The sequence below is a fragment of the Pteronotus mesoamericanus genome, unplaced genomic scaffold, assembly GCF_021234165.1.
Source record: "Pteronotus mesoamericanus isolate MK-2021 breed Mesoamerican mustached bat unplaced genomic scaffold, CSHL_Meso_final scaffold_85, whole genome shotgun sequence".
Lineage (NCBI taxonomy): Eukaryota > Metazoa > Chordata > Mammalia > Chiroptera > Mormoopidae > Pteronotus > Pteronotus mesoamericanus.
In genome coordinates this window covers 9,393,059-9,410,496 of record NW_026555329.1, presented here as the reverse complement: position 1 = coordinate 9,410,496, position 17,438 = coordinate 9,393,059, and the positions used below count along the sequence as shown (strand labels likewise).

The window sequence follows — 17,438 nt, the reverse complement described above, 5'->3', positions numbered from 1 at the left end:
AGGTAGAATTGTTTTCAGACTTTTTAAATTACAAAGAAAATGCACTAATGTCCACGGAGAGGCCTGTTTGAAACGTAACTGCCTAGGTTTCTTAGTTATTTGATAATGAGATTCCTAACAGTTAAGAAATCAGAGATTAGCTATTTCCCAGTCTGTAATGTGTACTCATAGGTACACATTAGTCTAGATGTTATTTAAGAAAACATTCGTGTCTGACATGGGTTGTGGTTTAGGTACCATTTAATTGCAAGTTGTCACACACTCCTTAATGGGTAACGATGGTGATACAGTATATCATTCATTGTTTTCAGTTGCTTAGAATGGAATAAAATAGAATATATAATGTTATCCTACCAAGTATTTTGTGAAACATTTTTCCACGTGTACATATGCACACATGTTACAGATGAAAAAATGTGTTCAGTACCGTGAGTTGTAGTAAAGAAAATGTTAGGAAAATGCTGATTTTAGGGGTTAAGGGCTCAGCACTATAATAAATGCTGAGAAACAAAAGGTGGAGGAAGGATTCCGACCTGGTGAAGGCATAGCCCTTTCCACTTACGGAGTCTACTTAGAGGAATTTGGTCTAAAGAAAACTGTTAGAGAACAGTGAAGAAAATACATAATGAACACTGTTAAGCTTACAGAAGTCAACAGGGTGTTCAGATAATGTTTTGTGAAGAAAGTAGGACTTAAAAGATGAAAAAAGGATAAAAATAACAATGTTCAATTAAGGAGTGGGGAGTTGGCTTATTTGACTGGAAAACATTCATGTGGCAAATTACTTTTGGCTTAGCAATTACAGTGCTAGTCTCTCTCTAGTTTTTCCCCTGTTGGATGACTGGAGAGGTTTACAATACATTTGATTTATTCATCACCATTAACAAGTACTAATATAGGTAGGTTCTGAAACTTCTTTAATAAGTCATATTTAACTTTAAATCAGTACTTTCATGTTATTCCCTTCAATTTGTTTTTCCTTAGTCTGATGTCATACATCAGAGTGTGTATGAACTGATCCATACTGAAGACCGAGCTGAATTTCAGCGTCAGCTACACTGGGCATTAAACCCTTCACCTTGTGCAGACTCTGGACAAAGAATCGACGGTAAGAATTGTTTATCAAAATATAGCTCCAGGCCCTGGCCGGGAAACTCAGTTGGTTAGAGCATCATCCTGATAGAACAAGTTTGCAGGTTCGATCCCCGGTCAGGGCATGTGCAAGAATCAACCAATGGGTGCATAAGTAAGTGGAACAGAATAGCAGTGTTTCTCTAAGTCAAAAATAAATTTTTAAAAAAGATAGCTTTCGTGTTTTTTAATATAATTCTGCGAAAGGAGGCAGAGAACCCGTAGGGGCATAGAACTCCTTGGTGAAGGCAGGACAGTAGTGGAATGCCATGTGTCTGTAGCTGAAGGTCACAAAGAGGCTGATGAACTAAAAAATATTGCTTTTCCTTCCAAAAATGATTTTATTTGATATTAATCAAAAACGACTAAATCTAAGGAATATTGTGACAACCATTGATGAATATCAAGCAAGAAAATGTTGCCATATTAATATATTTTATAAAATTATTCATGTTGTACTATTGTGAAAGATGGGAAGGAGTGTGCAAGGTTGATACTGGAGTGTGTGTAAATTGTTCTGAGTTTAAAAGGCATAAAATAAAAAAGCAAGCTAGCATAACCACGTATTAAAAAAAAAAACTTTTCTCAATGCAAACATGTTTTTAGAAGTTTGTGGAAGTACTAAAAAGAAAAAAAAGGTGGCATTAAAAATGTGGAAATTGTTGACAGTACAGGTTAATGGAAATAAAAGCAAAATTGAAAAGGTACAGCTCTGTGAGGTACAAATGATAATGCAGTAAGTTTTAGTTTCTTTTCATTAGCTCTGCCTCTGAAAATCATTATCTTTTTGTTTCTTGAATAGAGACTCCACTTTAGAAATTAACACAAATTTCAACTCTCCAAACAGTGAACTTTATTGCAAAAGGGACAGTAAATTTGCGTTGCTGTTGTTTCTACAGAAGCCAATGGCCTCCCACAGCCGGCTGCCTACCCGAACTCAGACCAGCTTCCCCCGGAAAACTCCTTGTTTATGGAGAGGTGCTTCATATGCCGACTGAGGTGTCTGCTGGATAACTCATCTGGTTTTCTGGTAAGGTGCAAACTCTTATAATTCTGACCTATGCTATTAATTTAGAGAAATAAAACAGTAAATGAAACCAGTATCCTTTGGTTATATTTGAGTTCAGTTTTAAAAATCTACTTCATCAGATAATGTGATAAGGAAAGTAACTTCTAACATATTATTTCTGATTTTTGAATCTTTTCTGTAACTATCCTTTCCCAAACCCTATCCTTTAGGAGGCACTCACAAAGAGTGAGGGAAATAACACAGAACCTTGTCTTTTGCCTATTTTTAGGGCTTTCTAAGGCATATGATAGAGAACTGTGTAGCCCTTCTTTAGTAAAAGAATGCTTGCCTTCTTTGGAGGTAATGCCTGCTAGACGGGGCAGATATCCTGGCCTCTTCCACGTGGCTAGAATAACTGCCATGTAGAAAAATGGTTGTACATCCATGATTGCAGAATCACTGTGTGGGAGGAGATGCTGTTGCGTGGTCAGAACACCTGGATAGGATAACCATGGAGCAGTTTAGGCAGGAGACTGAGGGTGCAGATGGTCTGTCCTCTCCATCCTCTGTCGCCTTAAGATAGCACAACCCCTCTGCCCTCCTCCCACAAAAAAAGTGCTCAGATAAGTGTGGGAGACAATTAGTTGTCAAATTTAAGTGGATTTTCTTATTGCAGGGCTTTTCAGAGCCTTTATGAAAGGGGCATGTTATACATATACTGTGATCCCTAGAGGAGAGGATCATTGAACCCTTTGTTCTTAAAAGGTCTTGTCCCGTTCGTCTTAGGGCTCTTCCTCAAAATGCTGCATTCAGCGTCTTCGGCCGCCTGTCATGCCTGAAAGAGGCATACAAATCTTTGTCAAACCTTGCCCTGTTTTTTATTTAGAAAATAAAAATAGCATCACTATCCCAGAGTGTACGCCACCATCCCCGCAAAAAGATAACACACTCCACCAGCACAGGAGAAAGAGACCACAAGGCATGTTGTATATTACTTTTGTGAATTATGAGGAATTTGAAACAGAAAATCAAATCTTAAACATTAGCAAACAATGATCTTTGCTTGTGTGTTTATCTCTGAAGATAATTTTGCTGACCCAGAGTTAGAATTGCTTAAAGATAGTTTTCTTCAGTACTGCTGATCAATTAGTATGTATTTTCTAAGATGGAGTCTGAGTGTAACTGGGTCTTTTCTTTCTTGTGCTGTTATCATACTGATAGATTATCCCTTGGTCTAGTTATTACTGTTTTAAACAACTAAACTAATCAATGATGTTTATGCTTAAATTGTGTTTCCTCTGTCTTCTAAAATTATTCTTTATCTTTAATAGAGCTCTTCATTCTTTGTGATTTCATGATGAGTCATTTTAATGTTTTAATAAAATTGTATTTTATCTCTATATGAAAGATTATTGTGAGCTATGACATACACTATGAGCTGTGGAATATAGCTCATGTATGTTGGAAAATTAATGTGTACTCGATGACTTCATCACTGTTCATTCAGTTGGGGAATATATATTGAGTGCAGTTTGCAAGGAGCTGTGCTAGGTGTCGATGAGGGGGCACTTGCAAACTGAGAAAATGGTAGAGGTGTTCTTGCTGTGACCACTAAAAAGCCAGGGGTGTTTCACTTATCCCTTTTAGTATGGTCTTCATACTGTTTTGGGATCGTTTGAATGGGCTTCCTGTGGCAAAAGGAATGAAAGCAGTTTTCAGACTCAAGAATGCTGGCTGTGGCCATGACTAAGCCTTTTGAAAAGGAATGATTCTAAACCTAATTTTAATGAACTGTTTTTATGTTTTTAAGGCAATGAATTTCCAAGGGAGGTTAAAGTATCTTCATGGCCAGAACAAGAAAGGGAAAGATGGATCAATACTTCCCCCTCAGCTAGCTTTGTTTGCGGTAGCTACTCCACTTCAGCCACCGTCTATACTTGAAATCCGAACCAAAAATTTCATCTTTAGAACAAAACACAAACTAGACTTTACACCTACTGGTTGTGATGCCAAGTAAGTAAAACTTTTTCAATTTTATTTCATCAAATGCATTTATTGTACAATGCAGTAAGTCCCTCTTAGCATGTAAAATATATAGTGTAGATTATAATATTATATATTATTACTTTATACTCTATCAGTATAGTCTTCCTTTTAAGATAATTTATCAGGCTCACAAATCATCTTATAATTTTTTGCAATACTTGCCCCAGTTTCTAATTCATAAACATGATGTGCTTAATTAGTAAGATTGTTTTATATTTTTTGAATTGTACAAATTTTATTTGACTTTTTGCCCTAGAAATTTAGTAACTTCCAGGGAATTATGGAGAATTATATTAAGCATTCATATTATAACAAATCATTGTTTTTTCTCCTTTCTAATATGGAAACACAGAGAGGTTTGAAAAATCCTGCCTGTCATAGATGGAGGACAAGCATTCTAGATTTTTATTAAAGATTTTTGTGTTCCTACATAATCTACTCTGTTAGATTTATCTTTAGCCATATTAACTTCCATGGTCTTTATTCAGGAGGAGAAAATAGTCTAAAACTGAAATGTGCAGCCATAAGCAAAAGGGAGCAGTTACATGGATTTGGTTAATTTTTCTACCTGTTAATGTAAAATACTGAATGTCAAGTAAAACCCGTTGCAAAAAAAAAAATAACATACAGCTAATGAATTTATGATGGTTACTTCATTTATGTTAAATTTTAATTTCTTTTCTTTTTTTTTTTTTAACAGAGGAAAACTTGTTTTAGGCTATACTGAAGCAGAGCTGTGCATGAGAGGATCCGGGTATCAGTTTATTCATGCTGCTGATATGCTTTACTGTGCTGAGTACCACATCCGGAGTAAGTTCTTGGGGAATGTGCCTGTGACAAAAGGCGCATGCTCCAGCACTTGTTTCAGAGCATAACATAATGTAGTGTGTTTAAGGAGGCTGTTTCAGTGATCTACTCAGTGCCATACCATTATGATAAACCTGAGTTACGCTCTTTAACTGCGCTACAGCTGCCACATGCAGAAGTTTAATAACAATGAAAATGATCATTTTGTACCATGTTTTGCTAAGGAGTTTTTTGATGGTATTATTCATAAATTTGTATCAATATAGATTATATTTTAAAATTAGAAAATATCAAGCTGTGGGAAACATTCCCTTTTTAAAATTAAAACCATTTTTTCCCTCCTAAAACTATCTTCTCTATCATTTTCTTTACTATGTTGATTTTGAGTTTTATTTTTATTTTTATTTTTTTTAGTGATTAAGACTGGCGAGAGTGGCATGGTAGTGTTCAGGCTTCTTACCAAAGACAATCATTGGACCTGGGTCCAGTCTAACGCACGCTTGGTTTACAAAAATGGGAGACCGGATTATATCATTGCAACTCAGAGACCGCTAACGTAAGCACAAAGACTCAGAATGTTTGTTGTTACTGTTTTTTATCTTAATAACACTTTGTCTTACATTGCTTTATACTTGAAAACTTAAAAATAAATTCTAAGGGAATTTACTCTGCAAATAAAAATGAAAAAATTAAAAGAAGAAATATAGAAAGAAGATGTCAGTGAATTAGAATTGACAAACTTTACTGAACAACTAAATATGTGGAATCATGGGAGGAGAACAATTGAAGGAAACTTTAGGGTTTTATCCTGGGCATACACAGGAGAGAAAAAAGCTAGTGCCTTCTTTAAAATAAGAATATAACAATGATTTGCTTAGCATATGTTTTCTAAGCAAGAAGTGATTTTTAAGTTGCTTATATATTCTGGAATGATTATTCTGTCAAACATTTGCCTTGGAAATTTTCTGTAGAGAACTGATTTTTGTATATGGCTTGAGCAAGGATCAAAATCTGTTTTTCCCCTTATATTTATTTAAAGTCCTTCAATATTTAGGAAGAAATGCCCCTAGCCATAATTTATAGTGACATAAAGTTTTAGTTTTCTGATTATGTTTTAGGATGTAGTAGGAAATTTTTGCAGGGATAATCATAAACATCCCAGATCATACATGGTGAGTATATTAATGGATTAGAGTGCATTTTTAAATTAAAATGAAGTTTGTCTATTTTACCAACTTACAAAAAGTTGGCTATGTATAGTCAATTGACCAGTAACATTTATTGAAAGATAACTTACTGAAAAGGCCACCTTTTCTCCACTGCACTGCCTTTTGATCAGATGAGGTGTCTGTGGTTCTGTCTCAGGTCTCTGTTATGCTCCATTGGTCTAGTCGTCTGTTTTTGCACTAACACATTGTTTTAATTATTCTATAATAAGTCTTGATATGAGTGTATATCCTCCATTTTACTTAGGGTTTTTTGTTGTTCTTTATCAAGATTGCCTTGGCTCTTATTCACCCCTTTATATTTTCATGTACAGTTTAGAAATCAGTTGTCAGTTCCCACCAGAAAATTAGAGTGTCCAACCTTTTGGTGTCTCTGGGCCACACTGGAAAAAGGGTTGTCTTAGGCCATGGTGAATTTGTGACATTACAGCACGTAATCACACACACACAAAATCTCAGTGTTTTAAGTAAATTTAACATTTTGTGTTGGGCTGCATTCATAGCCATCTTGGGCCACATGCAGTCCACAGGTTAGATATCCCTAAAGGGATTACTCTCTAATCCCAAGATCTCAAATCTGTATATGGGATTACACTGAAACTATAACTCATTTTGTGAGAATTAACAACTTTATAATACTTACTATTCCAACCTGTGAACATGGTGAATATTTGTATGCACATATAGTTAGGGGTACATGGTTATGTATTTACCTATGTCTTTTATGTCAGCAGTTAATTGTGTTTTTCTTACATGACTATTGTACATCTTTTATTAATTTTATTTCTAGGTATTTGATGTTTTGTAATGCTGTGTTAAATGATGTGTGTATATATACACATACAACTTTCATAATGTGAATTATGCCAATCTTTACAGCTTCTGGGTTTTGCCTTTTTTTTTAGAGATGCCTCTCCTACCCATATTCCTACATTCCTAGGTGCTATATATATATATATATATATATATTTTTTTTTTTTTTGGCAGAATGTCAGGTAGGGGCATAACCTGAGTGTGGAATTAGTGACTGTGCTGTTTGGGGACAAATTCTAAATCTTTTTAATTTGTCTAAAAACAATTTTATGGCACCAGTCATCAGAAATATGTCAAAATAATGTTTTTGTGATTTTAGAGAAGAAGAAGGAACAGAGCATCTAAGAAAGCGAAATATGAAGCTGCCTTTTATGTTCACCACTGGAGAAGCTGTGTTGTATGAGATAAGCAACCCCTTTCCTCCCATGATGGATCCCTTGCCAATAAGGACCAAAAACAGTGCTAGTGGAAGAGATTCTGTTACGAAATCAGTTCCACAGAAGGATTCTCTCTGGAGTGCCCTTATTCAACAAGATGAGTCTATTTATCTCTCTCATGCTGCAAGTACTACATCTTTCAACAGGGATATTTTCAATGAACCTCTGAACGAATGCAGCAGTTGGCAAGACAGTATTGCCCCACTGGGAAATGATATTCTGAAACGTGAGCAAGTTGCTCAGTCTCAGGACATGGACATGACACTCTCTGAAGGTCAAGCAGGGCTCTTCCCAGACAATAAAAATAGTGACTTGTACAGCATTATGAAATACCTAGGTATCGATTTTGAAGATATTAAACATATGCGGCAGAATGAGGAGTTTTCCAGAACTGATTTATCTGGTGAGGAGGACTTCGGAGACATCGACATAACAGATGAAATCCTTACATTCGTCCAAGATTCTTTAAATAAGTCTGCCTTCGTGTGTCCAGGTTATCAGCAGCAGCCATCCCCAGCACTGAGCTCGAGCTGTATGGTCCAGGAGCACCTGCAGTTGGAGCAGCAGCAGCAGCAGCCGCCGCCCCATCCACAGCACCCTGCCATGCAGCAGCCGCCGCCGCCCCATCCACAGCACCCTGCCATGGAGCAGCAGCAGCAGCAGCAGCTGTGCCAGAAAATGAAGCACATGCAAGTCAATGGCATGTTTGCAAATTGGAGCTCTAACCATCCCGTGCCTTTTAGTTGTCCCCAGCAAGACCTGCAACAGTATGATGTCTTTCCAGACCTACCTGGGACCAATCAAGAGTTTCCCTACAAATCCGAGGTTAAGACTATGCCTTATGCACAGAACTTTATTCCCTGTAATCAGTCTGTGCTGCCACAACAGTCCCAGGGGACACAGTTAGACTTTCCCATAGGGAATTTTGAACCATCCCCATACCCTACTACTACTAATTTAGAAGATTTTGTCACATGTTTACAACCTCCTGAAAACCAAAAGCATGGACTAAACCCACAGTCAAGCCTAGTAACTCCACGGATGTGCTATTCTGGGGCTGTGTCAGTGTACCCGTGTCAGCTGGAACCTCAGCAAAGCCACATGGCTCACATGCAGTACGACCCAGCAGTGCCGGTCCCTGAGGCATTTCTAACCAAGGTAAGGGTTTTATCTAAGTAAAAGGGGTTTATCGCCCCTTTGGCGATTCTTCTTTATTTGAAATACGTGAGTTACACATTGTTGATGTCAGGACTGATTTAATCTATTCCTATAGTATTTATATCAGAGAACATTTCTAATTATATCTGTGACTTTTTTTTAATAAGTCAGTACTTTTCCAGTATGTTACCAATGCAAGTATATCATACTCAGCGGAATTGTAAAGGAGAAAGAAATCAAGGGCTAAGGCAAATGAATATGTCCTTGAGTTACCAGGTAAAATTAGTTAAAAGCATAGTTTTTACAATGGAGATTTTGATTTATCTTTCTTCTTTAAAACTATATGCCTTTTAAAAGTTCAACGTTGAAAAATATATTTGAATTTTTAAAAATAATTTTTTCAGTGTTTTAATATGTTGTTGAAATTGGGTTAAAAACAGTGTAGGTCTCTTTCTTTCTAGTGCCCCAGACGGTTCCTGGAATGTAGTCCTAGGCTCCTTAGTATTCTCCAGCAGTCCCTCCCTCTGATCTGCCACATCCTTCTTTCATCCTTGAAAGTGAAATAGCTTTTTCTGACCTTCTTAAAAGGGTAACTCAGCTGGCTTTTCCTCATGGGACTTGAGGTTGATACTGTAATTCTGTGGTTCAAACATGTCATCAGAACCCATTCTAGCAGCAAGCACACTTTAAATTTAAAAAAAAATAATTTTAAAAAAAGCAAACATGATTATATCTGCTCTCTTTGACCACCCAGGAATATAGAGCATCTTTGTATTTATGCTTTCCATTAGAAAACAGTTTGTTTTAAAATGTATTTAAAAGTTTACTTTTGAAGAAAATCCTGACTAAAATTAGGTTCGTTGGTTCCTTTGTACTGTGTGTTGGCGTATAGTGATATTAACAGTGTTACCTGAATCTTTATCCCCTAATTGCTTTTTCTGGTTTTGGGGTTTTTTTTTCCTCATTTGATCTGGTCCGATTACATATGAGCTTTCTAATAGAAAATGGCAGAAAAGAAAAGGTCATAGAAGGCTTTTCTTATTCTCATTCCTGGCATACTTTATATTAAAATTTAATATTCAGTTATAGGCTATTTCACAGCACTGCTGTGAAGTTAAGCATGGGTAGGTACCTTAACTCTTACGTACTCTTGAGTCTATTGTAGAGAACTCATTTGTGTACTCTTACATCTTGAACAGGGCTCTCATTTATCTCATGAGTTCTTTACAGTGATCCCCCTTCCCTATTTTGTGAAACTTCTTCATAAATAATAAGAATTCTGTAGACTTGTAACTCTCCCGCCTCTGTATGTGGCTAGTCCCAGATGAGATATTTTGGAGATTGAATTGGGGGGAAAAAGTAAAATACCTTTTTTATTGATTTTTATATTGAAATGATAAATTTTGGCTATATTCAGTTAAGTGAAATGTATTAAAATTACATATGTGGCTCACATATTTCTATTGAACAGCACTGCTCTAGACAATATAAAGAGAATTGCTGGCATATGTTATGACTGATGAGAGTACTTTATTTAAGACCAAACATTCTCTGGGCAAATAATATTACCTTCCATTTAAAGACTCGACAGAGTGGCCATTCATTGAGGATCTAGATTACTATATATTTAATATATGTTTTGGAAGATCTTTGATGTAATCAACATTTTGAGCACTGAAACCACTGCTTCATAGCCTTTGGAAGGGTAGATTTTATTTGAAGGCATTAAGGATATGATTTGAATCTGTGTGAGAGTTTCTACAACTCTCACTAACCATATACTGTCTATACCATCTACAAAGGCTGTGTAATCTATAAGACCCTACAGAACTCCCTGCGTCCTTCCTTTTCCCCTCCTCAGTAGCAATTATAAAAACAGACTGATTTCATTGTAAGATGGCAAGAAAGAGCATTTTATTTTAATAACTTGATTCTGTAATTAGGACAGTAATTGTAGTGGTACTTACTAATTAAAAGCACAGTATAAATAAGAAAATGGTTTAGGAAATCAGACCATACCCAAGGTTTAATATTTTAGGAATAGTAGGAAACCTCTAACAAATCAGGACTAGCCTCTTTTGGGTAAGTCTTAGGTCATCTGCAGTTCCAGTGCAGTAATCTCAAATGTGATAAATTCCCTGGTCCCCAGAATTAGACTGAGACGAAATCTGGTCAAAGCACACTTGTTACAGAGAATACACAGGGAGAAGCAAAAGCAGATTTACAGTTGCTCATGTGGAAATCAGTACAAGAATGCACTCTGTGTACCGTGCACTCACAGCTATAAACCCACTTTTGCCCCGCCCTGTATAATTATGCTTTACGACCGCTACTCTTTGATTCATCATTTGTTATCCCAACCTGAAAGTGTGTTGATTGAGTACTCTGCTGATACGTGGAATGCCAGATTTGAAGCGAAACAGTTTATTACCCATCTGTATCACCCATTAGAAAAACCAAAAGGTTGTAAACGTGCTTATACATGCTCAATATGTTTTCACTGAATGATTTAAAATTTAGCAGCAATAAAGTAATTTGAAGATTAACATCATGTAAGGTGAAGATTTTAAAAATGTTTTAATATAATATTTAATGGGTTAAGATACTTGAAGATCCATTCTAATAATTGCATTGCTATTTTTGTTTTCAGTTTCAGAATGGAGTTTTAAATGAAATCTATCCAGCTGAATTAAATGCTATAAATAACACTCAGCCTACCACACATCTTCAGTCCCTTCATCATCTATCAGAAGCCAGACCTTTTGCTGATTTGACATCTAATAGATTCCTGTAATTCCATGCTCAGTTTTTACCTTGGTTTTTGGTTTAGACTAGTTTGCGGAAGGTTACAGCTACTGAAACTGTGAGTGTTGGACATCAGCAAGTTCACATGGAGGCATTGATGTATGTTGTTCCCACTGTTAATACCAAGCCACATTTTTGTGTTTTTCAAAGTTAAAAACATTAAAATTAGATATACTACTGTCATTCAAATAGAAAGTGTTCTGCCACATACTAGTGAGAGATACCATCTACATTTCACATTCTGAGCATCAACAAACTAAAAATTTTTTCAGGGGCACTTTAAGAAAACTTTCTCTATTGGAATTATTTGTCAGAATAAAAAAGAAATGCTTTGAGTTTTCAACCTCTGACTCCTTAATTCTGCAAGTACAGTTACCAAACTAAACTATTGCCCATATTTTTAGATTCTGTGTTTCTCAGATGCTAATACAAGTGGTTTGGCATTGTTATTATTTTTAATCCTCACCTGAGGATATATTTACTGATCTCAGAGAAAGGACAGTTGGTTGCCTCCCACACATGCCCTGGGGATGGAACCCCTCATCTAGGTATGTGCCCTGACTGGGATTTGAACCTGCAACTTTTTGGTGTACGGGACAGTGCTCCAATCAACTGAGTGACCCAGCCAGGCCAGTTTGGTGCTTTTATAGAAAGATAATCTCAATGATTTCCTTCTTCATTTTTAAATGTAAGTGCCTAACATTTTTCCTTCTTATAACACTGTAGGGTATATACTTTATATAAAACATGCTTTTAAAAAAATTAACATTCTACACACAAATATTATTTGCATTTCTTAAATTCAGTCATTTGTATTAATCCAGGCATGTTTTAACTGCTCTACTCACCTACTTTCTTCAGGTAAAAAAACAAAAACAATGATTGAAAGATTATTATATAATCCAGTTGTTTCTAGATTTTAAATGTTGCTATGTGCCTTATTTTAAAAAAAATTTGAAAGTAAAATGTCTTTTCAAATTATTTCTTTATTACTATATAAATATTAAGACAGCAGCACTAAAATTTCAACAGCATTTTCTGAAGAAAGAGATACACCACCATTTACCTCTGCTAAAACCTCCATAGCAGGTAAATGTTGCAATATGAAAAAATCTATTATAAAGGCAACCGTGTTAATAATCTGCAATGAAAAGGAGTTTCGTTTCTGGGCAATTCATTAAATTAAAGCAAAGCACCCATTTCAATGTGTAAAATTTTTTTAAAAATGTTTTAGATCTGTAATCCTTTAAGATAATAGTATCTCGACTTTATAAATTTCACTTAGCACAGTGGAAAGAAACTTTTTCTCATATTTGAGAATTGTTAAGATTGAATATAGCAGTGTTTGGTGCAAGTATTGTTAGAGTGAAACGAATGGTGCATTGTATGCTTTATAATGAACAATTATTTGTAAAATATTTTGACTTTTTCATTTTAAAAATAGTCCATATTTTATCAGTCTTAAGAAATCAAATAGCAAATACAACTGCTTTTAAGTTGGTGTTAAGAAAAAGACAATGGTGCAATTTTATTAATTTCAAACATTAGGTTGTTTCTATGATAGAATTACTTTTATTATAATTATCAGTAAAGCAAATTAATCACCCTACTAACTACCGTCCTCAGGTGATTTAAAAGAAGTGCCACCATCTGCCAATCTTTTATTCAACTGTGACGTCTGAAGGGCATCAGACATATTTTGCATGTATTATATACAAAAACATGATGGAATCCAAAATGGAGATGTGTTAAAATATATTTTTCTTTTTTTTTAATGAGTTACTGCACATAAACATGTCTTCAGATAACATGTATGTCAGTTCTCTGCATTTTCAGTCAAAATTTTGAATCTGTAAAATCAATTGTATATGTTAAAAACAACAAATCTGCCTAAAACATTTCATGGTTTGTTTCCAGCATGAGGTATCACTGAAGATTTAGACCCATAGTCTAGATGAATTATTTTTACATTTAAACTTTAATTAAAGTCTTCCTATAAACAATTTTTGTTAGTCTTCCCCCATGTCACTGGATGGATTATTTATTTAGTAGGAAATAGGCTTTTAAATTGTGAATATGATGACAATCATAGACTTATAAAATTTTAAAAAATAAAGCAATATTGTATATTTTTATCTATATAAAATAACTAAAGCTTATCTAAGAATAATAAAATCACATTAAACCAAATACACCTTTGTCTGCATTGCTGAATGTACCAAAACAGAGAGAGAAAGCTTTGTGTACTGCTAAGTGGAGGGATTTATTTTTAGATGGTGTGCACTTCTAAGGACCTGGATCTGTCTAATTTAAGCTCTTCCTATCCCAGGTAGTCCTCACAGTACCTGAAAATGTACTGGGGTTCTGATGTATTATAAAGCTTTCAATCACTACTATGCACAAACCTAGTGTTTTTCAGTATTACTAAATTTTAGGTAAATGTTTTTATGGCTTTTCTCTTTCCTTTGAAATGTTACTGCTTTACATATGCCATGCATACATTTTTGTTCAAAATACAATTTATAATATCCTACTGTTATCAAACAAAATTGTATACAGTAATATATGGTAATAAAATAATCAAATATTAATATGTTTTAATGTAAATTATTTGTGGTTCATATAAAGGACATTAGTATTTATAGTGTAGTATAATAACTATTTAACAAAGGCAATCTATAATATTTAAGGATATGTTAAGTCAGTAGTTTATACATTTCTTACAGAGTTGTGCCCATGGGTATATTGGCTTTTATCTGAATATAAAAAAAGTACTTCCAGTAATTTCATAGATTTAAATGCTTCTGAAAAGGATGATTCTAACCCTAACCCATGTTATATTTTGTGCTTAGATTAGAAAGTACTACCTACCACCTACACTCTCTAACATATAAATGGAACATTAAGCCCTTGGGTGTCAAATTCATAAATGCTAAATCCCAAATAGTCAAAGCAATCTTGAGAAAGAACAAATTAGGAGGTGTCACAAACCCTGATGTCAAACTATACTACAAAGTTACCATAATTAAAACAGTTTGGTACTGGCCTAAAAACATATATAGAGATCAATGGAATAGACTAGAGAGCCCAGAAATAAATCCCTGCTTTCATGGTCAATTAATCAATGACAAAGGAGGCTGGGATATGCAATGGAGTAAGGACTTTTTTTTGAAAAAGTGGTGTTACCAAAACGGGACAGATAAATGCAGAAAAGAAAAGAAAAAGGAAATCGGACCACCTTCTTATACCATATACAAAAATAAACACATTAATAGATTAAAGACTTAAATGTTAGACCTGAAACTATAAAACTTCTAGAAGAAAATGACAGTAAATTCTTTGATGTTGCTTTTAGAAATATTGTTTTGGATATATTTCCTTGTACAATGGAAACAAAATAAAAAAATAAATGTAACTTTTAAGTTTTTTCACAGAGAAGGAAACCATCAACAAAATGAGAAGACAACCTACTGAATGGGAGATGATATTTGCAAATGATACATTTGTTAAGGGGTTAATTTCCAAAATACATAAGAACTCATACAACACAACAACAGAAACAACCCAATTGAAAAATGGGCAAAGGACCTCAATAGACCTTTCTCCCAAGAGGACAGATGGCGAACAGACATATAAAAAGATGCTCAATGTCACTCATTCTCAGGAAATGCAAATTAAAACCACAATGAGTTATCACCTCACACCTGAAAGAATGGCTGTCATCATCAATCAACAAACAAGGGCTGGTGAGGATGTTGGGAAAAGGGGGATCCTCATACACTTAGTGGAATTGTAAATTAGTACAGTCACTATGGCAAACTATGGAGATGCCTCAAAAAATTAAAAATAGAGCTCCATATGATCCAATGATCCTACCTCCTGAGTATCCAAAGAAAACAAAAACACTAATGTGAAAAGTTAAATGCACCCTTACACTCACTGTAACATTACTAGGAATCATAGACAAGACATGGAAACAACCTAGATGTCCATCAATACATGAGTGGATAAAGATGTGGTACATAATATACAATGGAATATTATTAAGCAATAAAAAGGAGAGAAATCTGCTATTTGCAGCATGGATGGACCTAGAGGGCATTATGCTAAGTGAAATCAGAGAAAGAAATATTATACAATACCACTTATATGAGGAATCTCAGAAAACAAATCAATAAAAAAAAAAAACAGACCCATAGAGAAAAAGCTGATGGTTACCAAAGGGGAGGGGTGAGTGGACAGGGATTAAAAAAGTAATCATTTTTAAGTTAAAAAATGTTATGTGGATTGTCACAGAGCAATAAATACCTGCCCTTATTATTGCCCTGATAAACCTCTTCTCAGTTGGAGGTAAATCTGTGCACTGATACTGATCCTCCTCCCTCCGTCTCCTGCTGATTTGATGATATCTGGGTTTTCAGCCTCCAGTTCAATGGTCCTTTCCACTTTGATCTCCTGACATCATCCGTTTCAATGACCTTGTTTCTGAAAGCTCCTGTATGTCAATGATAATAACCTGTTTTCCATGCCAGCGAAGTATAGCCACACCTCAGACTGAGCATTGGCAACTGCCTGCCTTCTGCCAACTTGAAATTCCCTCTTCTAATCACAGCCTCTTTTTCTACTTTCCCAATCCTTTCTCCTTTGTTCAACTAGCTCTTCACCCTCACTGATCTCCACCCCCTGAGTACACACTGTTCTTTCTCAGTCCATTAGGTAGACCTTAGTATCAGGATTTCAGCAGTATTTTTGCTTATATTTTGGAATTGCATGATATTTTGATCATTGCAATGTATTGCAATATATTCTGGAATGTTCCTTATTGGTAACAGCCACTCTATCCCATAGCCCTGGCCAAACACTTTCTGGTAAGCATTCTTGCTAGAAAAAGTGACAAAAGTGGAATAATCTTACCACAAACTTCACTGTGTGTTGGGGGCGGAGATTTAACCTACATCAATATCATCTCTTCTTTCTTAGGAAGAGAACCCTAACTTTCCTCTGGTCAGCCTGAGGATTAAAAACACTACATTTCCCAGCCTCTTTTTTTGGAATAGGTGTAACCAATAGAGATTTAGAGAAATATGGGAAAGTCAGTTTTATGTGATACTTCCAGAAGATCGCTTAAAAAGACAACGCAGCTGGAGCCGTCCCCTCTCCCCTCCACGTTCTGCTTTTCCTCTCTTCCTGGCCAGTGCATGTGGCTGTGATGATGGATAGAGAGCAAGCGGCTATTTTGAATTGTGAAGGCAAACAGCCGTAAACTAGGATGATGCAACCCAAATGCAGTGATCCAGGGTTCCTCATGACTTGGAGAAACGAAACAAAATTTGATCTGCCTGCCTCTGGACCTCTTTTATATAAGAAATAGACTTCTGCCTCAGTTGACCCACCTTCCTCATCTCTACCCCCCACCACCCTTATAATATCCTTACCTCACTAAGCAATGACATCATCTCCAACTTCACTAAGGACAGGTTAGGCTTGCTTATCCCTTCTCATGGAAAACTCAGCAATGGGGAAAGGATTTCTCTGTCCAAAACATTACCACCACCTCCACTATCATTACTGTTGTTATAAAGCAACCCACTTTCATTTAAAAAAACTGTTAATTGCCCTTTCCACTGTCCATTCTGTTCAATGGCTTCTATGAGATGCAGAACTAGGTTAGAGTTCAGACTTAGAAAAAGATTTGTCTCTTCTGGCAAAGTGCTGTGTAATTTATTTCTTTTACCTATTTGTGCTGCCTGGAAGCACAGAGTTCAGGTTTTTACAGAGATGCAACAGGTCCCTCTGCCTTTATTTCAGAGAATTGGTGTTTTTCGGCCTTACTACTACCCCTACTTCACTTGTTACTTCTCTTTTGATAGCATCAATTTTTTTTTTTTTTTTACATTTTCATGTAAACTGCCACTATTAAGGCTGTAATTCTATTAAGGATATAAATTATTTAAATAAAGATACAATCATTAAACACAGTGATGTAGAGAAAATACTGAAGAGAGA

At 35.4% G+C, this 17,438-nt stretch overlaps 1 protein-coding gene across 1 annotated transcript in view; it reads left to right on the top strand.

The window, feature by feature from the left end:
• Nucleotides 1-13,981, top strand: part of AHR (aryl hydrocarbon receptor) — a 41,398-nt gene extending 27,417 nt beyond the window's left edge. Inside the window, exons 5-11 of the mRNA XM_054563853.1 lie at nucleotides 985-1,108; nucleotides 2,031-2,161; nucleotides 3,951-4,153; nucleotides 4,887-4,996; nucleotides 5,408-5,549; nucleotides 7,352-8,627; nucleotides 11,278-13,981. Coding sequence (XP_054419828.1) covers nucleotides 985-1,108; nucleotides 2,031-2,161; nucleotides 3,951-4,153; nucleotides 4,887-4,996; nucleotides 5,408-5,549; nucleotides 7,352-8,627; nucleotides 11,278-11,421 — 2,130 coding nt within the window. The 3' untranslated portion in view covers nucleotides 11,422-13,981. The remainder of the gene's footprint in view (nucleotides 1-984; nucleotides 1,109-2,030; nucleotides 2,162-3,950; nucleotides 4,154-4,886; nucleotides 4,997-5,407; nucleotides 5,550-7,351; nucleotides 8,628-11,277) is intronic.
• The last annotated feature ends 3,457 nt before the right edge of the window (nucleotides 13,982-17,438 follow it).